The 25,156-nt window shown below is 38.1% G+C and overlaps 1 protein-coding gene across 6 annotated transcripts in view; it reads right to left on the reverse strand.

Annotated features, from left to right (window-relative positions):
- Nucleotides 1-25,156, reverse strand: part of fsip1 (fibrous sheath interacting protein 1) — a 58,206-nt gene that overhangs the window by 9,246 nt on the left and 23,804 nt on the right. For 5 of the 6 annotated variants that reach the window (XM_066673441.1, XM_066673440.1, XM_066673443.1 and 2 more), the window contains exon 10: nt 11,359-11,499. In XM_066673441.1, the coding sequence (XP_066529538.1) occupies nt 11,359-11,499 (141 nt within the window). Of the gene's footprint in view, nt 1-11,102; nt 11,227-11,358; nt 11,500-25,156 lie in introns of those variants that run through there. The other variant, XM_066673444.1, reaches the window with a different exon arrangement.

A 25,156-nucleotide genomic window follows, 5' to 3' on the forward strand; every position in this document is an offset into this window, starting at 1 on the left:
ATAGGCATAAGAGAGAGAAAAGAAAAGTAGCTAACATGAGGTTTTACAGGCTTTACAGTTGGAAAACATATATAAAAACCTGTATAGAAGAGCTGTGCTACAGTGTCTAAATGGGCTACCATAGTATAACTACAGTTCACCAAAATAAAACACTAGGTAGGATATTTCTATAAGCTAAAATCAGCCTACCAGAAAATCCTCCAAACAGAAATTTAAGAAGGAGATAAGTACAGCTAAAATCCTCATATGAAGGAAAACATGAGGCCATTTTTTACTTTTGATTCAGCATTTGAAACATTCAAGCAAATAATAAACAGATAATAATAATATAATATAATAAAAAAGAATAATATCCTAGCCACGTATAGCTTGTATCTGTCAACTCAAAAATAAAGAAGAGACAGAAAACTGATACTAAGTGTGATACGTGATGCTCGTATGCTTGTATTTCATTGAATTTATGCGAGTGTAAAGACGAACTTGAATCTGGCTTTTTCTGCCTTCTCATATTCACCTGCAGAAAGTAGGGGGATTTGCCCAGCTGCTGCAAAAAATTCTAGATAAAACACTGCTTCAGCAGTCTCTATTTTTATGTTGATTAATAATTTACCATATTTGGCCACAACTTCCAGCCATAATTCTCACTTTTTATGGAGTCTAGTTACATAGTAGGGGTTTCATCTATTAGTGTAAACACAGCACTGCTACTTTTGAGTTCAGAATGTAGATTACATATTATTTATGCTGAAATTTGTACAGTATTTCATCTAATTTATAAAAGAAGAGTGTAAAAAATGAACTTGAATTTGCTCGGTTCTCCCTGCTTTTCCTTTTCACATTCACCTGCAGATGTGGGGGTGGGTGTCTGCCCTGCTGCTGAACAAAATATCCTAGTGGAAACACTGCTTCAGCAGTTTATGTTTGAGAGTCAGGCTCAGAGTACAATGGCATTTAAATGTGACACACTTCAAATACACTAACCCAACACCACACAATGAAAGGGCTAAGTATGCAATGCAACACTTAAAATGTATCTATATATTTACTGGAGCTGATAAAACTGACAATGAGTGTGGATACAGGAGGTCACTTTAATATTTTGCCTGAACATTATAAATATCAAGCTGTGGGATGCTGCATCTTAAATTGGCCATTCTAATCAATTCTAGTGGATTTTGTGTCATGGATTCCTAAACTGAGCTTGAGTTTTGGCTCCTAAGTGTCTGTCTTTCTGTGTAAGTGGTCTTTTAATTCCAATAATTGTTCCCACGTCTTGGTGCAGCTTTTTCTTGTTTGAAATATACTGTCAGAAATTTGGCCTGAGTTTGCCTTGAAGCACCAGAACATTTCTAGGCATGGAAATCTGAGTGACAATGCATCTGATACCCTTCATATTGTTTTTTCAGTCTCAAACTGCATTTTATTAGAATTGGGCCAAAAATCTGTTTTGGGAGACTTAGTCATGTTCTTAAAGTTCAAGGTTCCATTTTATATTGCAGACATACTGATTAGTAGTCTGCACAAATTAATAGCATACATAGATTGATTGATAACTGATGTGTGATCATTTCAAAATATAACTGCTTTTTTGTTGTTGGTGTGAAATAAAAATTTTTGGAATCATCAAGGTGTGTAATTTGCCTTCAGAGAAAAACAGATGTGCCTTCAAAAAGAAACAGATGTTTTTTTTGATACAGCACCAACACATCTTGGACTAAATAATTCGTTTTTGTAATCCTGCCTTATGGCTAAATATTTATTTTCTCTTCCTATTTTTTTCTCTCTAGTTTCATGTTTTTTTCATGCTTTTGACTCTCATTCATTCACCCATAGTTCACACCATTCACCACATAATCAGCACCAAGTAATTTTTACATTTAACTTCTTTATCCCGATCAGGGTTTTAATGAGTCAGGAGCCTACCTGAAATAAGTTGGTGCAAGGCAGAATTATATATGACACTATATAAGCACTTTCGTAAGATGCTCTGGGAAAGAGCGTTTTTGTTCATGTTTGGTGCTGGTGTGTGACGAGATTTATGTTGGTCAAGAAGGTTCACCGCCAGCCTGTGTTCGAATGCTGGACTGTGGCACCCCTGAAACTTGTCAAACACCAAGCCCAAATACGGTATGTATCCCTGCTCATTCGGCACATCTCAAGTTCTATACAGCGAAAGTACGTTTTTTTCTGTGGTAAAAATGTTTAATTATTCAGTAAAATATTGAATCAATTTTACAGGGTTTACAACCATGACATTAATGACCCCTGTCTATGTTTTTAGTTTTGTGGCTGGTCAGTGTATATGCTCTGAGCGTCTACGGAAGTCTTCCACTCCACTCTTCCTGAATAAAAACTGAATGAAAAGCAAAGTCTGTCTAGACTATCCATTAGAGAATCCCATCTCTTGAAAGCATGAGCAGTTGATCAAAGCCATCTGCTCTACTCCACATCCATTTCCTCTGTGTCTCTCTCTACTAGCCTCTTCTTCACCCTTTTCAATAATGTGGAAAAATGTTATGAAACAGAAGAGCAGGCGGTTCAGAGCAGCTCACCACCTGTGGGTTTGAAACTCGAGGTAGACGTGGCATAACATAGGAAATGTATCTGAAATAGGGCTGCAACTAACAATTATTTTGGTATGTCGACTAATCTGACAATTATTTTTTTGATAAGTCAACCACTAAAGATTAAACCAAAATATGAGGCAAGCATCTGCACAATTTAAGGTGGAATGTGGCTGCGATATATATAATTATTTAAAAAATTAAACAAAATGGCTAAATCAGTATATTTCAACAGCATTACACAGAATTATACAGCCTTTTCTAACACTGTGTCCAAAAATGGCTCCTTTTTCAGTATTACCTATATTACTCATTTACATTTACATTGAAAGGATTTATTAGTCGCTCTTTTCCAGAGCAACTTACAAACATGCTTATATACAAACATGTCATAACAATGTTTGTATATACAAACAAACTTACATGTAATATATCATAATATAGTGTACTAGAGTGAACTAAACTCAAAATCTGAATGAAAAGTAAACTCAAAAGTGAATCTGCTATCCACTAGTATACATGAGTTGAACACTACTTTTTGTGGTGCACTGTGGAATTGTTTTTACACTACAATAGAGAATGGGGACGACACGATGGCACAACAGGTAGTGCCGCTGTCACACAGATTCAGGGTCATTGGGTTGTGGGCTTGAGCACTGCTCCAGGTGACTGTCTGTGCGGAGTTTGGCGTGTTCTCCCTGTGCCCGCGTGGGTTTCCTCCAGGTGCTCTGGTTTCCTCCCACGGTCCAAAAACACACGTTGGTATGTGGATTGGCTACTCAAAAGTGTCCATAGGTGTGAGTGTGTGAGTGAATATGTGTGCCTGTGAAAGACTGGCGCTCCTCCAGGGTGTGTTCTCGCCTTGCACCCAGTGATTCCAGCTAGGCTCTGGACCCACCGCGACCCTGAATTGGATAAGCAGTTACAGACAGTGAATGAATGAATAATAGATAATGGGCAACTATGTTACAACGCATTGCATTCTGGGTTGTGTTCGCCATTTTAGATGACAAACTCCATAGCAGCAGAATAAAACAATGGAGCCCAGAAGAACTAAATCCACCTAACAGAAGGAAAATGATGTTGCCGATCTTTGCAACACAAGTGCTGAGAACCGCTGTGGCAGTTAATAACACAACAAGCTTTCACCATTTCACAGTGTCACTGCGTTTTAGTCTGTATAATATACACAACACTGCAGTGTTTATCCACTCTCCGCTCATCCTGTTTTCCCAAAATGCTTTGCGTTGACGTCATTTTCCTATTCTCTATAAAAAAATTGTGGCACCCCAAAATAGGGCACTGTTTCAGACACAACATAAAGGTAGGCAATATGTGGCCAAAATTTTAAAATAGTTTGTCACAAAACATGAATAATTTTATTATTTTTTCTGTGATAAAATGCTGCTCCTTTATTCTGGACGCCTGCAGAGCTGTTGCCTGGCGCTGTCTCTCTACCCGAGTGGGTGTGTTGTGGCCCAAGCTCAGCAAGTGACCAATCTCGGTAAACCGCCTGTCCTTGGTTTACAGAAGTGCAAATAATTTCTGAAACGCTAGAGCCGTAAGATGACCCTGCAGTGCTAACTGGTCCATAGCAACCGCGGAATCTAAGAAGAAACGTCCTAGGCTTCGAATTCACGAAGACTTTACGTCAAAACTAGGAGCGCCAAAATGTTGCGTTACCAATAATGCAAGTTAACTGGCGTGGTGGACGAGTGAATACGGAGATTTTCACAGCGCCTTTCCTGTGACTGTAAGTGACTTTTAAATGACTCTTATGTGATTTTATAGGTTTAAAAAAACGAGTTTAAAGTGTACTCCAGTACAGTCAGTTCCGAGTGTGTGTTTAGGTTGGTGTTTGGACTGAGTGTTGAAGGCTGACAGTCGGTATGCATTGTGTTGGGTTAGTTCTGAAAACGAGAGTTGGTGTTGTGGATTGAGTGATAGGAAATTTTGATGCTAACTGACGATGTCAATTATGTCAACTAATCTTTTTAGCCCAAATCTGAACCTCCTGAGAAATGTTTCAAACACAACACTTTCTTTACAATTCTCTACATATATCATGCTTATATTTATAAAATAAAACTCTGTAACTGCTGAATATAGCCACATCACACCACAGACCATATTTATTAGATCAGAAAAATGTATACACATAATTGTGGAGTAAATTAGATATGTTTAGAATCAGGGTGAAAGGGTTAGAAATTGAAAATCTTCAATGTATTTACAGTTGTATGGATAATAATTTTATACCTCTGGGATCAGTTGGATATTCTGATACACAACCAATTTTCTAATATCAGGGCTGGCCTTACTAATGCTCTCTTAGCTGAACACAATCAAATGCTCACAGAGATTTTCATTGTGAAAAGCCTTCGCAGATAAGTGGAAGCCAATACTGCAACAAAGGCAATAAAGGCAACCTAATGGTGCCCTTAAATTTAAAGAATAAAAACTGATTCCAAAAAAAAAGAAAAAAAAAAGATACCCTTTAATTTCAGAAGAAACACTGGAGGAGCAGGTGGCTACACACTTTTGGATGTACTGTAAAGTGTTTGAAGAAGTCTGTGGAAGCTTGGTGCTGGATTATGAATAAATCTTTGTGGAGTCTGTGAGTGTCAAGCAGCAAGCAACAAAGCTTTACAGAGGTGAAACTTGCTCAGTATGTGATGGAATGTCCAAGTGATTTTGATCATTAATCACTGGCTCAGACCAACAAATCAATTGCTTTTCAATGTTTTAATACTTAAAAGAAAAATGGATTACAGGACTATGAAAGTTCAGACTAAATATCCCAGTAGCTTATACCTTTAGTAGTCTCATTCCTTAAAAAAAAAGAGTGGGAAAATCCCACTGCAGATACCAAATACAACTATATCACCACATACCTGGCTCTGTATGGGACTGGGCCTGCTTGATGAGCTACAAGAGATCTAAACGCATTCAGCACTATGACTTAACCTCTTATTTTTACATTTTCCTTATCCAGGCTTATTATGTAATAAGGTATTGAAACTGTGGGGTGATAAGTGAAACTGCAAGAAATAAATACATAAACAAATCTTTGATATATATATTTTTAAATACAAATGTTTAAAGATCTATTAGCTGTTACAAATATGTTTTAAAGCATTTATGTAAAGTGTAGTGGTAATTGAAAATTCAAACACTCGCCTTCTTTGTTTTTGTCATTTTATGGTAACAGTTGTGCAGTATTAAAAATGATAAATGTTATTTAATTAAAGAAAAAAATATATTAATATGCTAGGTTAATAATGATCACCAACATCAAAATCACCATCATTAAATCATCTTAACCAAAACTCACACATACTTCTGGATACAATATTATCCCCAAGAACAAATCAATCTAAGTTTTGCAGTGCTGTTTTCTGGATGGAATTCATAATGCAGTGAGAAATAGATTGACAATTTTTTAGTGGCTTAATTTTATTTTTAATTAATACATTTTTGTTGAATAAAATGATAATTGTCATTTTGATGTTACGCAAGTTACTATAAAATGACAAAAGAGCAGGAGAATGTTTACATTTTTTTTTACAATTATATGTTACACAAAAAAAGTTTTAAAACTTATTTGTACACCTAATATGTGCACTGGCAATAAAAGTATAAAGCATATACAATATGAAATCTGAACAGAATTGTATATGAAATTAAAAGCCCAATGTTTCCGGGCCCAGGTCAGCTGCAGAGCTATAATGCAGTGAGAATGAGTGACCAGACTGACCATTGTGGTGCAATATGAGGATGTGAGCAGCTGGAACAAACTGGACATTGCGTGTTTTAGGGGATAATGAGACTGGGATGTTCTGTACAGTTATGGTCTGCCTGCATTTAACAGCAGGTCATTGCATGGCGAGCCAAACCAGCAACACTGATTTTGGAGCCTGTAAGTTTAGAGTGGGAGCATTTAAATCCAAATTTGTATCATAACAATTTAACCGCTCGAGAAGCGGCAGATCAAATCATGCCCAATGCAAAGGTCAGAGTGGCCCATCTTGCTGAATCAGGTAATTTACACATAGTCTACGATTGTGGGGAACTTCAGTTCTCTCTGGTTTGTTTACATTCAGAAGCTCCACATCTTTTAAAGTGGAATGGTATATTTGAGGAGAAAAATGACTGTTGTTTGTATGTTGATAAATGGCATTTTACTCAAAGTTTAAATTTCCACAAAAGCATGTTTGTTACTCAAATTGTTTAGGTTTGTCGCACTTTCAGACTGTGTACTTTCATGCAGTTAGCAGTCTCCCAAACTTAGTGGGTTCCTACCTAAATAATATGAAAGAGACAATTAAGTCAGTATTACTCACCTATGTTGCAGGAAAAAAAGTAGTCTCATTTCTTTTCATGATTTTCAATGTTTGGAGGTCTCTCTTTGCAATTTTTCTGCTGTGAGCAGAAAGAGTTAGCCCCCTTATTGTCTTTTCTTCAGTGGTCCGTAACGCACAGGACCAGCACAAGGCAGAGATTATTTGAGTTTTTAATTAATTAGGAGTTTAAGAGAGCACAAATAGCCTTGGTTTCTCTTGGTGGGTAAAATGGCCCACACTATCTCACATTTGGTAGCTAACATAACAGAACAGGGCCGTTTGATTCCTTCTCCAAAAATGTTGAGATTTACAAAGATGTGATGAAACTCTTCCAGCTTGAAAGCACTATGTAGAATTGGGGGATTCCTAACCAATGTGTGGAAGTGACAATGGCAGATAAATTCTGATTTGGTTAGACAGCCAGCTGTTTACAAATATAGACTTCATGCAAGCTATGGGAGCATTTCTGCCTATGGTTTTACAAGCAGGCATTACCATACTTTAGCTCAGACCCCAGTTAAACAGCGGTCAGACAATAAAGCTGAAATAAGCTCAGGGATGTGAACACATTTATGGATGCTTTCTCAAGCCTGGTCTTGAACTGAACTGCTAACACTCTTAATTCTGCCAGCAGAAAATGATTTAAGACGATAAAGCAAGATCTACTGTGAAATAGCCATTTGTGACCAGTAATTCACAGTGAGGCCAGAATTTAAGTGAGGGGTCCATAAATTGGCCTCCACATAAAGTCAAGGCATGGCCATATAGATGATAAATGTGAAGGTACATTAAACATAAACTTCTAGACTTGTTCTGTAGAAGACATGTCTTCTTCTTTTTTCTTAAATCCAAGGGACACTGCCCTGATTCAGTTAAAATGCTGCAGTACATGAACTGAAGACTTCTAAAACTTTTAATTTGAAGCTAATAAAAAATATGTAATTAAAATACATTTGATCATTTTTTTTATTTCTAACACGTGTCAAACATGATATCCTATCTTATAGCATTAAAAAGGTAAATATTTCTTAAAGCTTTCATCCATATGACAATCAAGTTTCATATTTATTTTGGATCTGAAAAAACCCATAGGTGTTTCTGTCCATATTTTCACTCTGAGAGGACAACTCTATGCAATGAGTCTGAAAGGACGTGTATCTGTGTCACAATCAAACAAAAAAGCCATGAACTGGCCACTTCAGAGCTGTGATTAGAAGTGAAAAATGCAACCATCTTCTAAGTCTGAACTTTGTAGGTGTGGATAAATATTCCTGCTGATTTGGGCACAGCAAGACCATGCAAGCCTAGTTTTGCTGGACTGCAAAGCACTGATCACACAAACATCAATGACATTTCTGTAATGCAAAGTCCAAAATGAACATCCTTCTTATTAGATTAGTTATTTAGACTTGACCTTTCATATGTTTTATGCAACATGTCATGTGGACCTGGCTAATAAAGGACAAAGGATAATGCATGCAGATTTCAACAATATACCTCATTCACTCAGGCTCAAAATGTATGTCCTTTTAGGCTAGTCCACCAGTTGGTCAAGCAAAAAGGATGCTGTAATATAGACAAAGGGCTCACACAGTAAATAAAAACTGAAATGAAAACAATGTTACTAAATCGTTGTTAGATATTGACTCGTCTGTATATTTTGTTTAATATGTATTCTGCTGTTTCTTCTTGATAAAAAAAAAGATTAATTATAAAATTAACAGTGTAGCCAGTGCATCAACAACTCAAGATCTTTTCATCATCCTTCCTCTGTATTTGATATGAATCTGCTGAACTCATTTGTGTAATAAAATTCTTAAATGGTTCATCCCTTGCGAAACCACCCCATTCTCCATGCTTACAAATCTTTCTACTAACCAAAGAGAGAGGAATTCCCAAACGGTCAGGCCAGGTGGTGTTTTCAACAGCAAGATAAGGGTGATTTGGCAGGTCTGGATAGCTTTTTCTTCTGTAACAACCCCAGCAGAGACATAAATCAAACAGTGAGTGGTGCTATGTGCTGCCAAGCTTGCAGCGTAACCAGGCAGCCAACAGGCAGTCAGTAGGCAGGCCTGGGCTTTTGGGAGCAGGCATTGAGAAAACACAGTCTTGGAAAGCTTGAGTCTGAGTAAGTGGGAAAACAGCAATGTTAAACAAGATAATCATGGTTTTGTGGAGCGCAGCATGGTCCCGTTTTATTTTATCCTTGTATCACACCTGTTTAGACTAGGCATGTAGAAAGCTCTGAATGACATGACTTGTCATGACACTGAATGACATGACAAGTGTCATTTAAGACGGCATCAGTATGTATGGTAATCTCAGTGCCAAGACTAGGTACTAGGTACAGTGCTGAGATAAGGTCTAGATCAACAATGCTACTCAAAACCATTAATTTCCAAAAGTACTTAGTAGAGCTCAGCCTGGTGATGGCGTGCTTTATACCCTGCACCCTGACAACTGGAATCAGGCATGGTTATCTTAGTTATTCTATCAACAAAGCTCGTGTAATGGTGCTTTTCCACTGCATGGTATGTACTCTGCTCAGCTCTGCTTTTGGCTTTTCCACTAGGCAAATCTGGTACCTGGTCCCTAAGGCAGGTACTTTCTTTTTTTTTAGTCCCTGCTCAGGCCTGGTTCCAAGCAAGCTGAGTAGGGACTATATGTGATGTATAAACTTGTCCACACAGCGTAATGCAGACATCCAGCACAAAATAGCCGCTTGTAAAATCTACAAGATACAATAATGATCACATTGTTTTATCCAACTTTCAATGGCAGATTGCAAAAATGTGCCGTGGCGTTTTGAATAGTTTCAAATGTTCCTTGGATTGGTGGCCAATGAAAGAATCCAGCGAGAGCTGAATGGAACAATATGAAATGGGAAAAACTCCACTGATCTTTGTGAAGTTTGGTTTCAGTCCCAAACACAATGAATAAACAAGGCTTAATGTTATCACTGCCATTGTTGTGGTTTTCAAAGTCTACGGTTCCCTTTAGAGAAAGTGTTTTGTAAAGTTATCTGCTAAGTTTGGGGATGGGGTGGCTTTGTAGTGAAATTCCAACCTGGGACCACAGCGGTGGAAAAGCACCATAAGTAGATTATTAAATCTGATCTAGTGTCATTTGATGCATGTGTGAACATGGGTGCACGTTTTAATTAGTTGATTTCATATTGATTTTTGTCATATAGTGCATATTAACATAATACAACCACAGGTCACAAAACTAGTGACACTAATGATGACACTGACAGCAAAAACAGGCCATAAATACTTCAGACCATGACGATAAACAGTTATTGGCAGACACATTTTATCAGTTATTCTCTCAGTTGCCTCTGCATTGCAAAACAAAGGCATCAGCCAGAACATTCCAGCAGGCAAGGCATGGTAACATGAGTTTTGTAAGGTAATGAAGCAGTGTTTCTGGACAGGGTACATTTTATAGCAAAGAGGCTGGGTCCCTCACCATGGTACAGGCTGAAAGGGCATTCAAAGTTAAGATGTTAATGTGCGTGATTACCCAGAAATGCTTTACATCTGAAGGGATGGAACTCGTTTAAAGCATAATTGTACAAACTCGGATTTGCTGTGAGTGTGGAGCAAGGATGTTTTATAAAAAAAAAAAACTAATCCTTTTCAGCTGCCCCAGAGCTTCCCATTTTTTTTTTCATTATTTCTGAAGATTATACAACCCATGTGTGCACAAATGAATGCCTGTGTCAGTGTCACAGTTTGTGTTTGTCCCCCCCTTGTCCTTCATCAGTGGTCACGGGATGCTGCCCACAGGACATTGTTATTGATGGTTGGGCTGCTCTGGGTGGTGGATTCTTTTTTGTCCAGCTGTGATATTGACAGGTTTAAAATCTCCAGCAGCACTGCTTTGTCTGATTCACTTCTACCAGTGTCAAGCAACACCACCATGTCAGTGTCACTACAGTGCTTAGAACAATCCAGCACCCAAAAACTACTTGGTCTGTGGTGGTCAGTGGGCTAATAATGTGCCATCTTTATGGGAAATGGAGCTGATAAAATGGACAAGGATTGTAGCATCATGGAAGTGTTCAGGTGCCAATATATACGATTTTGTAAAATGAAGAAAAACAGAATGTGAACTTGATCAATAAAGATTTCTTGGCAAACCTTTTTAGGGAGGTGACATGGAGATAGTTGTACCGAGCAGATGGAAGACAGCTTTATTTGTATCAATGTTCTTTACCTTTTCAGATTTTCACTTAAAATTAACTCAACATCTGGATGTAAACGTGGCTGACACCTACAAACAAAGGTTATGGGGAATGGTGACACAGCCCAGTCCTAAAAAAAAAAAATCATGTGTATTTTGCTTTGCACTTGCACTCAAAGTGTATATGTTAAAGGCAGATTGTGTTTACAGTGGAAGTGCCTGGTGTGGGTTTGTGTGTATGTGTGTAACCTCTTTGAACTGACTGTATTCTGCTGGCGGAGTGTCAGGAGCTCCAGCTGCTGCAGGATTTGTCTCAGGCGCTCATTCTCTATTCTGCTCTCATTCATGTCCCACTGGAAGTTTTCTTGCGCCGGACACTGTCCAGTTCGATCTCCATCTCTGACCTGAACCAGAAAAGCTTCTGTCAACACTCACAATCAGTTTACATTGATCTAGGAGTGTTAAGTAAAATGTCTCATTAAATAAATGTGACAAAATCCACAATGTTATTGTCAGTGGTGGAGAAATCGTGGTGTAAATGGATCACTTATTTTTATCACATTAACTCAATCTCTCCCAGTCCCAGGATGTCACAAACCTGAGAGAGCGTATACTAGCGCATGCTACTGCTAATAAATAAGAAGCCATACTCTTCTAACAGCTATTAATTTTCATAAACATCAGTCTTATTGATCAATCATCAATTTTGTAATACACTGCTTCATAAAATAGTTCATTTTTATTGGTTGATTTAAATGCCCAGTGAAAGTCTTACTTCATTTCTCTCCAATGATTAGTTCACTTCTTTTTTTTATTTAATATTCACTATTTATTGACTATTAATTGTTAATACATCATTATTCATTCTTGTTGTGTTACTCTTTCACATTCTGATGTCATTCAAAAAAGGATGGACCCGGATTTCTTTAAAGCTGCTTTGTGATAGATGTTTTACAAATAAATTTGCATTGAACTGAATAGAATTTAAAGGAACTGCCCTTGATTAGGATGAAAAATGTAAAGATGAATTAATGAACTAAAGTTATTTAAAATAGAAGGATCACCAGTAATAATTTGTATAAATATTTTTATTATACAAAACTTATATAAAAAATATAAGTATAAACTGTGAAAAGGCTTAATGTCCTAAAATGAAAATATGCATATTCATATTCATTTTTATATTTCATTTCATATTCGTTTTAGCCATTTTTATTCAGTTCTGGTTTTCGCTGCACCTGTTGTATTTGTTGGTGTCTTTGGGCTGCCACATATACAAGGGGTCAGTGCTGTGATAGGACAGACTCAGAGAAGGTGGCGGGACAATTCTATAGTGTCTGCACTCTACGTACGATGCAGCACAAAATCAGAATTACTTGTTTTATACCATGTTTTGTTACTTAGAAAAAGTTAGTGCCCATATCAAAACAAACAGGGTGGTCTTATTTCACGATTTGTGGGCTGATCCCCAAATTAATATATAAATGCATGGCAAAGGTGTTTGTGTTTTTTATAATAACAAGTCCACTTTAAAAGAATGACATTAAGGATTCACATGACCCTTTAGAAGAGTTTTACCTTTCTATTTTCCCAATAAATTGATAGTAGCACTAAGCACTGCTTTTAATGCAGATAGATTTCCCACTCCCTGAAGTGCTGAGAGTTAATGTGAAGAACAGATTAAGAGATGGAGCATCCCTTACAGGGCATGTTTGCGATTAAAACAGTGAGGTCATATTGTTTATTTTGCTTACCATAATGCCATGTTTCTTACTCAACGCCCGCTCATAAAGGGACCTCGTGGCGTTTCATTATCTCATAAAGTAAGGTTAGCGCTTCTAAATTTAAACCCTAACCTAACATTTATAGAGAGCCTATGCTAAAATGCCGTAAAGAGTGATACACACTTTCATCATAAAGCTTTTAAAGATGTAATTACAGACTTCTGCAACTTGGCACTGCAGGTTTTTTTCATACTCTTGTAAACGCCAAAAAACAATGAAGCTACAGGAGCACCACTGATCAAGTCACTTAACCACTACAAGGAACTTAAAATATGGTGTATTTCTGCTAATTTCATTACAGATTCAATTAATTCATCTTCTGTAATCACTCTCATGGGTCCACAGCCTACCTACAATCATGGGTCACAATCAAGGAAGGATCTCTCCCTGCACAGGGTGCCATCCATCAAAAACTCAACGAGTCTCATTGGAAAATTTCTATTAAAATTTCAGTATAAGCTCCTCATGTGATATATAGCTGCACAGCTTCCTAGCAGTAATGTTAAATATTTTCCTCCATTCAGTATTCAACACCACTTGAGTTCTGCAGAAAGATTAAACTTTGCTATGCCCACTAAGTGAGCTCCATGGAGCAAATAAACCTTGATATGCTCATAAACCTGTGCTCTGTGGAGCAAAAAAAACCTCACTGTGCCCACAATGTGAACACCACTGCTAGGCTTATCTTGCTATGTCTGCTATGTAAACTCCCTGAAGCAATTTAATGTTGCTGTTTCTCAGTCACCCTATCAGTCACACAGTCACTGATTCAGTCAGTCAGAAGCTATACAGATGTTCATAAGTTTTTTTAATTTTTGGAGACATTTCCACATTAAATAATCTGAAAGTTAATATTACAATAAGAGCAGGAATATAGCAATATTCTCATTTTGGCTCATGCTTTTCATCGTTTGTTCTCACTGCTGTCTAAAAAACTCCAGATGCCTTTTCCCTGCCTTGAGCAGAGAGATAGAAAGCCTAGCATACCAAACTGTGACAATTTTTTTTTTTAAGCCTTTAACTGACCCGGGGTTTCGTAAAAACATTAGACCAGTTTCAAGCACACAAACAGACTGTAGGGGTAATAGATGGTGAGGAAACATCTTAAGGATTTTATAAAAAAGTGTTTTTTGATTAAAACCATGAACAATTAGTTTGTTAAATATTTAATGCTGCAAATAAATAGCCAATGTGTCTTAAAATATTCAGCCAGACAGCCAAAAAGACAAACAAAAAGTTTCAAAACTAGGAAAAGCAAGGTGGGAAGAACTTCTCAGAACAAGCACCTGGATGAAATTTTGTTTACATTTTTTTTGGGCTTCTGAAAGCAGAGTGGGAAAAATAGTTAACATGGTTAGTCAGAAGGGCACGGTGGTGCAGCAGGTAGTGTCGCAGTCACACAGCTCTAGGGACCTGGAGGTTGTGGGTTCAAGTCCCGCTCCGGGTGACTATCTGTGAGGAGTGGGTGTCTCCCTGGGTTTCCTCCAGCTGCTCCGGTTTCCTCCCACAGTCCACACATTGGTAGGGGGATTGTCGACTTAAAAGCGTCCGTACTCTGTGAGTGAATGCGTGAGTGTGTGCGTTGCCCTGTGAAGGACTGGCGCTCCCTCCAGGGCGCTCCCAATGATTCCAGGTAGGCTGTGAACCCACCCTGAACTGGATAAGTGGTTACAGATAGTGGATGAATGGATGGATGGGTTAGTTAGAATTTGTGAGTGTGTGTCACCATGCAAAAACTTGTGCCCCGCCAAGGTGGGTTCCCGCCTTACGCTCACAGAATCGGGGTAGGCTCTGGACCCAGCCTGACCCTAAGCTGGATAAGCAATTACAGACAATGAATGGATGAATTTTACAAAAGGACTTATTAAAAGAAACATCTATGATTGTGGGGAAGCATTGTATCTTTTTAAGGTGAAACAGTATGTTTGAACGAAAATAACAACTGTTGTTTGTACATGGCTGAAGTTTAGCATGTCTAAGTTTGTATTCACTGTTTGAAATACCACAGAAACTCATTTGTAACTTGAGTTATTTCATTTTGTAGTACTTTCGGTAATGCAGTTATCCATCTCACAAATTTGGAGACATTTCCACTTTAAGTGTTCCAAAACAGCTAAAATAAGTCAATACTACCCAAATCTGGAGCAGAAATAGAGCAATCCTCATTTTGGTTCGTATTTTTCAAAGTTTGGAGTTAAAAAACTAAAACTAAACTAAGAATATAGCTTCATGCTAGAATGACCACCATTCCTTTAAAACGAAGGGTAGTATTTCTTAGTTTCAAAGACAAAGGAAACTTTGAAAATCTAAATTTAACAGGGGTCAGATAGGTACAGTTGCTATGGAATCCCTTGCAAAACTCTCCATCAAAGGCTACAGATGTACTTGCTGCTTGGCTATGCATTCCCATAGACAACCAGCAGCACCATAAAGGTAACTGTTCTCATATTACTGTGCTGCAGTGTATTACTGGAGGCTTCCACTAGAGGGCAGTCCAGAGAAAACTGACCATAAACTGTTAGCTTGGTCCCATATCCTTTGTTCAAAAGTTTCCACCATTTTGATGCTGCAGAGTACCTTCACTGCCCCTACCACTTTTGCGTGTATATACATATCGTTCATTTCTGAGGATGTGCACAACCGATGCACCAAACGACCGTAGGATCCCCAAGATTGACATTGTGCATACGCAAACACAGTTAACAGCTGGTATATCTCTAGCCTAATGATGGCCATGGCTCGTATTTTTTGCTTACACACATGGTTCAAATAAGGTCAACACTTTACCTTCAGCCACATAGGCAGTTTTATCATCCAAAATGATATCACTGGGCAAATTTGTTGCAGAATGAATTGACCAAATAATTACACATTTACCTACAAATCTGGTTGTCCAGCTGCGCCAGCTGCGTGTCAAAGAAAACTGCAGTAAGTTGTGAGAATATGCATGTCCTTGACCTTAATAAGATCCAAATCTTACTTCATTGCCTTCTGGATCAACTGGAGTCTTTCATAACTGCGTGTGACTCTATCTGACCCAGATTTTTGGGGACATAGACAGATAGCTCCAGCTGAATGTCAAAGAAACACTATAATGAAAGTCCTCACAGTCACTCTTTTGGACATGAGCATGTAAGCCAGTAGCTCATAAATATCTTTTTATTCTGCAGAGTCAAAAACATGCGCTCATTTCCAAAATAACTACAGCATGTCAAGTATTACAGGCTACAATCTGTAATTTTAGAACAGACTGCACCTATATGTTCTGTGGAGTGTTTAAAATGAACAATGAGTGTAGAAAGCAGGAAGTTATTGTAATGTTTTGGCTGATCAGTGTACATCAAATATATTTTGGACATTTCTACTGGTTCATTTATGAAAGGTTCACAGTATATAGAAATGCTGTTGTCAAAGTTGATGCAATGCAGCAGAGTCATGTAATTGAAGAGTGGCTATAGAGTGTGGACTGTAAAGTATGTCAGGCTGATGCTGGATTACGTGCAGAAAGAGAAAACAGCTTATTTTCTCTTTAAGATTTGGCCCAAGCTCTAATCTGCCCCACCAGGATAAACATCCAGATCCTATTGATACAGACACTGAGGCAAATAGATTCGGTCAGCCACTAGAACAGTGGGATGAAAAACTGGGTCAAGTTTAAAGCTGCAATTCATCAGAGTTATACTACTGCTAACGTTTTTACCCCTCTTTAATGTGTGTGGCATGTTTGGTTTATGCAGGTCTGGGTTAGATTAGATTCAGGGACAAGGGAGATTCACAAGACTCATTGTTAAATGAGCCTCCATAAGATGGAAGTGTATCACACTGTACTGTTAATGTACAAAAAACAAGCCCTTAGTAAAGGACCCACCGTGACCCTGAACTGGATAAGCGCTTACAGACAATGAATGAATGAATTACCAATTCATGCCTGACCATGCAATTAAACTGTGACCTAGACACACACACACACACATATATATATATATATATATATATATATATATATATATAGTATATAGTATATATGTGTGTGTGTGTGTGTGTGTGTGTGTGTGTGTGTGTGTGTGTGTCTAGGTCACAGTTTAATTGCATGGTCAGGCATGAATTGGTAATTCATTCATTCATTGTCTGTAAGCGCTTATCCAGTTCAGGGTCACGGTGGGTCCAGAGCCTACCTGGAATCATTGGGCGCAAGGCAGGAATACACCCTGGAGGGGGCACCAGTCCTTCACAGGGCAACACAGACACACACAAACATTCACTCACACCTATGGACACTTTTTTTGAGTCGCCAATCCACCTACCAACGTGTGTTTTTGGACTGTGGGAGGAAAACGTGGCTGCACCACCGTGCCACCCATGAATTGGTAATTTAAAAATTAAATAAATATAAAAAAAACAATTTCTGTCATATATTGTTGACTGTGTGTGTCACATGGGCAATTTCAAATAAGTTTGCATTTAAAGGTGATGTTCACAATTGTATTATAAACACTTATTCACTAAATTCAGATGTTTCCTCACAATTTCCTATCTCTCCTGTTTGTCTGTGTGCTGAAAACCGGTCTAACGTGTTTACAAAGCCCCTGAGTCTGTAAATTAGTAAAAAAAAAAAAAAAAAAGAAATCAGTCTCAGTCCAGTATGCTAGTCTCTCTCTATCTCCCTCTCACTCCTCATGGGAAAAAAAGTTATCCGTTGTATTTTTTAGACAACGGAGAGAACTCCAAACATTCAAAAGCACGAACCGAAATGAGAATATTGCTTACATAGGTGGATAATACTGACTTATTTTTGCTGTTTCCGATTCCACTTAAGGTGGAAATGTCTCCAAATTCAGGAGACAGCTAACTACATTACCAAATGTGCTACAAAACTAAACAACTCAAGTTATAAATGAGTTTCTGTGGTAATTCAAACAGTGAATAAAAATTAAACTTCAGTCACATACAAACAACAGTCATTTTTCTTCTTAAATAAACCATTCCATGTAGATCCTGAACATAAACAACCCAGAAAGAATTGCATTTCCACACAATAAGTGGTGTGCTGTAATGCTCCTGGAATGGCACAGCATATGATTAACCTGACCTCCTATACCTTTGTCACAAGGTGTTGAGTAGGTCATGTCTTTCCCAGCTAGGAGACCACCGCTTCCCCCTGCTTTGGTAAATTCCATCACATTCTCACATAGGCTACATGTCCCGAGAGCAACCCAAGAACCCAAAGTCTGGCAGAAAACAGCTTAAAACAGCAGTCTGATATAGCTGACATCCGTCAAAACAGTCCAAACCATGTTGCGTATGCCTGTCTGTGTTTTTTCATCTTACATCTGTGGTGTCAGTACTGTAAAATAAAGAGAGCAAAACGTTAAAATAACAAAGCTCAACGTGCAAGTCTCACTTCAAGGTTTTTAAGGAAAAAAATACGGCATTAAATTTTTGTAATGAAAGCCCCAACTGTGCAGCATTACAACAGGCAGCTTTTTTGGTACAGCTTTCTGAAAAGATGAAGAAGAAAATACATGAAATATTATTAACTCAGAGCCAGTGCTTGAGTGGTCATGGCGCCATTTCAGCAATGCTCGACAGCGGCTTTGAGAGAACTCAATCAATCAATGTTAAGATATAAATACTAGAGAATAGGCTATGACATTTCGGTGAAGCCATTTAATATGGTGAAAATAATGCTTCAATAAATTATTCCATTTGGCCACTGCATCCTCATGTGAGTACTATGAGCCATATTTTGGGATGGCTTCAAATTACTACTGAAATACCGGAGAAAGTTTTTCCCCCGTTTTCCATTTTTCCATTATGTCAACCCAGTTTATGTCGTGCTCTCTTTAAAGCTTATTGTGAGGAATGAGGACTGCGGTGTCCAGGTCCTGCTCCAAATCTGCAGTCAGATTTTTTGTTTCTTGAGCCAGAGTCCAAGCTATAAAGGGTCTGGTTTTTGAGAGTGTATTCATTGTCATTAATGAGATACTTTGAAAAAGCATCCTACAGATGCTAAACTTGCCTTCTTTTCAAGCCATTTTAGTTCGTAAAGAACTTTAGACTTTGATATATGTCTTAGATATTGTGAATTGTCCAAAGAAAATGTGTCTCCATTTTTGTTGATTTGTAGCTTACTACATTTTTTGAATACATTCACATTCACATTGATCACATTGATTTCCTGGGATGTCGACGATATGTTAAAATTTAGAATAATATCTGGGCAGTCGATTTTAATGGAAGTGCCTCTCCACTCATCATAGTATTTGTTTCCTTGTTTGGGTGTTGTTAGTAAATAAGCAAATGTTGAAAAACCACAGGATTTGTTTTGATAGACTGGGCAAAAAAAAAAAAAAATTTATCTTTATGGAAATATCATCAGAGTGAAAAAGAGAGATGCCTTTCATCTGTGACACTGTGTTCTTCTTTATTCTTAAAAATATAGAAAATTTTCAGATTGTAATTTGTTAAATGGGACAAAATAAACGCTTGGTCTTTAAATGAAACCAGTATATACTAGAACATCCAAACAAAAACTTTGGGGAGCAGCCCACTTTATTAAACTACTTATGCAAAAGTTAGGGTTGTCCTGATAATCATATATCTATTTTCTGCAAGTAACATATTTAGCAATTTTGCACAGGCCCTTTTTGTTTAATATTTTCCCAAAATGTTAAAGACCTCATCTAGTTTAATGTCTGTGTGCTGCTGTTTATGCACGACACTATGCATCATGTGTGAAAACGTCATGGCTAAGCATTCCCTAGTCTTCCAAAGACAGTCACACCAGGGAAATTCAGACAGTCAGGATTTCTGATGTCATAAACATGAAGCACCAATCCCACGAACTTGCAGGGTGGCACTTTCAAGCTGCAAGTGAGAGAGTGGAGGGCATAAATGGAGATTAATTGCATATTTATAGCTCTGCATGTGCTGATGGAAGACAAATTGTAGAGTTACATCTAGGCCCATTTTAAATTATATGGGGACGTTTTCTCAGATATAACTTTTAAATATTCCATTCAGAATTAAAAACATGTTTTTATGGGTTCAATTAAAACCAGGGGTACCTTAAACTCAGCAAATAACCAGCAACTATGCAGTCTCACATTGACAATCAATGAAAGATGTTAGCATCCAAACTCTGGCGTATGCTTCTATAATAAGGGGGCTTATGTCAATTGACATGCAATCTTTACCTGTCTTTACACACCAAACATATAAAGTTCTCCATAACTTGAATAAGCTGTGGTACAGTGTGTCTAGAAGATGAGAACTGAAAGATTTTCCATGTAAATGGGAGTTTTACTGCATTAGGCTGGGGAGTAGCTGTGTGAGCTGTTCTCCTGTGTGCCCCACTCTTAGGCTGTGTAACGTGAGCTCTGGAAGTTGGCCTGAGTCTAACGAAAACAGAGCAGCATGAGTCACATAGTCTGCCCCTCCACTGCTTTTCACTGCCACGTGGAAGAAGGACCTTAGCCAGAACTCTTCCACACACAGCCCTCCTCTGGCCATATTAAAGCTCGCAGATTCAATGCACAGAAACAGTAAAAAGCATACAGCTCAATTCCAGCCATGCTACATGCACTGAATCCAAAGCACAGTAATGCTAGCACTTCTTATATAGAGTTATAGAGTCTTATATAGTGTTGCCCATGTTAGAGCACTTACATTTACTAAAGAGTTCCTGTACCTGAAGCCATACTATAACACAAAGGTGATGTTCACGTCTGAGGATGTTTCCTCACCATTTGCAGCTCTACAATGTGTTTGCATGCTCAAAACCAGTGTAATGTGTTTACGAGGCCCCAGTGTCTGTAAATGGGTAAAAAAAAGCCAAACTGTCTCCGTCAGGTATGTTTGGTTTTCTCTCTCTCTCTGTGCTTGTGGCAGAGCAAAGACATCTGGATTTTTATACAATGGAAAGAACTCCATACATTGAAAAACACAAACCAAGATGAGGATATTGCTCTATTCCTGCTCCAGAGGTGGCTAGTAGTGAATTACTTTTGCTCTTTCAGATTACTTAAGGTGGAAGGACTCCAAATTAGACGGCTTACTTCATTAATGAAAGTGCTACAAAACTAAACAACTTGCGTTTCAATTGAGTTTCTGTGGTAATTCAAACAGTGAATAAATATGTACAAGTTAAACTTCTGCCAAGTACAAACACAAGTTTTTTTCCCCTAAAACATACCATTCCACCTTCTCGTATAATATGTCAAAATATTTGTTCTCAGCCACTAGTGAATTCATCTACTTCACAGTTGACACAAACCACAGTTGTACACACACGTCTTGTATAAACTCCACAGAAATTCTCTGAAGCAGTTGCATGTGAGCCTAAGATCACCATGCCCAGACCATACGAGAGGTATAAAGCCCCTTCAGATTTGAAGCTTTTGAGCAGTGAACCCATTTTCTCTGCAGTGTTGGAGCAACATTCAGGTCCAGAGCCTACCTGGAATCATTGGGCGCAAGGCGGGAATACACCCTGGAGGGGGCAACACAGACACACACACACATTCACTCACACCTACGGACACTTTTGAGTCGCCAATACACCTGCAACGTGTGTTTTTGGACTGTGGGAGGAAACCGGAGCTAACTTCATCATGGGAAAGTGTATTTCTCTGATCCAGAACTAAGTCAAACACTGTTACTTATTCTCACTCTTGTTCTTGTGACTGAAAGCAAACAAAGCAATGGTGCAATATCTGGTCTAACCCTTTGCAGACAAGTAGAACTATTACTACAGCAAAAGGGGAGGTGCCCACAAACTTTTGGCTAGATAATGTATAGATAGCAGCTCATGTGAATTAGAGCAAATGTCATATAAATGCCAAAAAGGCAGTGTATATCCACTGAACTAGTTCCTATGTTCAATGAATGAATCAAAACAGCTAATATTTCCTACTGGTTTAAGTAGACCTGCCAAAGAACAGTGCATTTGGACACATTTTGCTACAGACTATAGTTTAAGTTGCCTGACAAGCCTGACAAGATGTCCACAGAGGGGAATTTGAATTAAACAAAAAAATAATGTAAAACATGTCTGATCTGTTTTCAAATGTGTGTTTGAAATGACATTTAGGGCAAAGGAACATTTACTCCTTATTTGCTACAACACTGCCAATCCTGAAATATAGTAATATATTTTGGAGACTTGCAAGTTGTACTATGTACAACTCCCTTTCCAGAAAAGTTGTAAAATTAAATGCATAACTTCATTGATTGTACATATAAATAACCACCTTGATTGTATCTTTTTGAAGTATTAACTAATTTATAATTTTACAGCAGCAACACACTCCAAAATACAAAACTGCAAAGAACATAGGGTTTTACCATATACGATATGATACTGTGAAAGGATTCCAAGAATCAGGAGAAATCTCAGTCAGTGTGGGGGAAGGCTGTAAACCACCATTGAATGTGCATGGCTTTCAAGCCCTCCGACAGCACTGAATGGAAAACTCTTGTGCTAATGTCATAAGTACATATTTTTTTAGTGACTGTTGCAAAAGTGACAATGACAATTGTCATACTAATGGTGTACATCAGTGCCCATGGCATGGGTGACTTGAATATGGGTGAAGATACCATTGATGTGGGGGCATTTATTAGGATTTATGAGAAAAATACTGCCTTTTAAGGTGACATCTTTACCCAGGAAGTCCATGGTTATTTCAGCAGGACAATGCCAGGCCTCATTCTGAATGGCTACAACAGCAGGACTTCCTAGTCTCGCTGTGCATGGTTGAGTGACCTCTCTTGAGGCACATCAGGAAAATGGGCAATGGACCAGACCTCTTGAGCAGCTGACAGCTTTTATCAAGCAACAATGGGCATAAATTCTATTTACAAATATGAGGAAAGGTGATGTAACATATGGCGCTATCATAATGTGTGCACCTATGCTACTTGGCTCTACTCGTTTTTTAGTACCTGGTATCTGGGTTGTTTTCCAATACAACTGCTCCCACCCTAAAATGTAGCTAGTCATAAAACACTGTCTCTAATCTAAAAACAAATACTCAGTTCCAGGGACCAGATTTGCCTAATTGAAAAGGAAATGAGTAAAATAAGAGTAGTGCAGGTATCAACCAGCGGAAAAGCATCAATAGTGGTGAATCTGCCTATGTCCCAACTTTTTTGGAATGTGTTGCAGGCATCAAATTTGAAGAATTGTATTTGCTAAATACAATAGAGATGTGGTCAGTGGGTGGGGGGGGGGGATCTTTTCTTTGTGGTTTGGTTAGAAAAAAAAAAGTTTCAAGAGAATTAAAACATCCCAGAAGCAACATATTTTACTGGATTTGCGATGAATCCTAAATTCTCTGGAAAAAGTGTAAAGTCACTCTTAACTGAAATGAACACAGGAAAGTGTATAAAATTATTTTAAAAAAACCTTCATCAAAACAGAAAAACATGACTGAACAATTGATTAAATTTTGAATAGTATGCTGTTCTCTGTAGACTTTAACCTTAAAAAACATTAAGCAAAAAAAAAAAATGTTTTCATGCATTCTCTCTGTAATTCCACTCACAGTTATTATTATTCTGTTGAGAAACAAATATGTACCAAATGTCCATGTGATGATACATCTCATCTCATCATCTTTTCCACTTAATCCATTTCAGGTTCGTGGTTGATACTGAAATTCACTACAATAATCTTCACTACAATAGTGCAGGCTGAATCATTCACAGATGATACTTTGATGACCACACATTCCTGAAGTATTAGAAGATAAACTTGAGGATCGTCTGGACACTGTAGCAATGCTTTTGGAGAATGAGGGTGGTCTGAACAAATGTGTGTTTTCAACAGATCAAAACCGCATGGCTGCATAAAAAACATGACGCACACAAAAAAGCACAATTATACGCCGACTGATTGATTGCAGAGCTGACACCAAAATCATTGTTTAAAAAAAGTTAAATCTCTTTTCAGTGAAAGGACAAGAGTGATGGCATTCTTTCATCAGCCAAAACATTAAATCCACCCCCTTGTTTCTACAATCCTTGTCTCACAGCTTCACTAAGCATATAGGTGTAATTTAGCTCTAGAATTATAGAGTTTAGTCCATCTGTTGCTCTGCATACTTTTTTAGCCGGTGCACCTCATTTTGCTATGGTCAGCACCACCACAGAGCAGGTGTGATTTGGGTGGTGGATCATTCGCAGTGCTATAGTGACACAGACGTGGTGTGTTAGTGTGTGGAATAGACACAGTAGTGCTGCTGGAGCTTTTATCAGTGATCACAAGATGCTGCCCACAGGATGCTGTTGGATGGGTATTTTTGAATGACTATTCTCAGTCCATGAGTGACACTGAGGTGTTTCAACACAATAGTGGCACTGTTGTGTCTGATCCACTCGTACCAGCTCAAAGTATGCAGAGCAACAAATGGACTACAGTGTGTAAATGTAGAACTACAAAAAAACAATCTGTATTGTAGATACATTGTAGATATTTGAGTTGGTAAGTTTCCCAAAATGGAACAGTTCATACAAAATCACTGATGATATTGTATAATTCGCAATGAATGAATAATCCAAGAGCTTATAGCAATGTTCTTCCAGTGATTTTGCAGGGAAAACCTCACTACACTAACTGTCCCTTCATTTTCCACTGTGGTAGCATGTGTTCTGGCTCAAGGAAAGAAATTATCAGGTAGAGAAGTGAAACGAGTACAGAATGGAGTAACATACAATGGCTTGAATTTCTGACTGAGGCAGTTTTAGCTTTAGAGCTGAATGAATTGGAGAAACTAGCTCTAGTATGGGACTGAACTCACTGAAATGGGTCAAAATGAGAAAAGAGTACTGGCGTTAGAGCAAGGCAGAGTTACAAGCCAAGTTGGAAAGTTTTTAGAAGTAGAAATCTCAGAACAATGCCTTCTCATCCCAAAATAAAGCATTCAAAAACATATTTTTAAAGACACAAAAAGTTCTTCCATATTGGTTCGGAGCATCTGGAGCTGGGCTAAAAAAAACTCCCCTCCTCCACTTGACCTTGAAATCCATACAGCTGGCACAAGTGTCATCAACCATAACATTTGAATTTTTCAGCTGGTAGCAATCTGCTGGTGACGTTACACTTTTTCATTGATTAAACACATACTACCGAACGAGGGACTTTGACAGAACTGTGTGTACAGCCAACCAAATCAGCCAAAATAATCCATCAGAAGTACACACGGTAATGAAGACCCTGGAGAATGCGGTCATTTTCTTTATGATAACGTCAGGTGGGACGGTCCTATGGTTTTTA

This window comes from Hoplias malabaricus, chromosome 1, assembly GCF_029633855.1.
Source record: "Hoplias malabaricus isolate fHopMal1 chromosome 1, fHopMal1.hap1, whole genome shotgun sequence".
Taxonomy (NCBI): domain Eukaryota; kingdom Metazoa; phylum Chordata; class Actinopteri; order Characiformes; family Erythrinidae; genus Hoplias; species Hoplias malabaricus.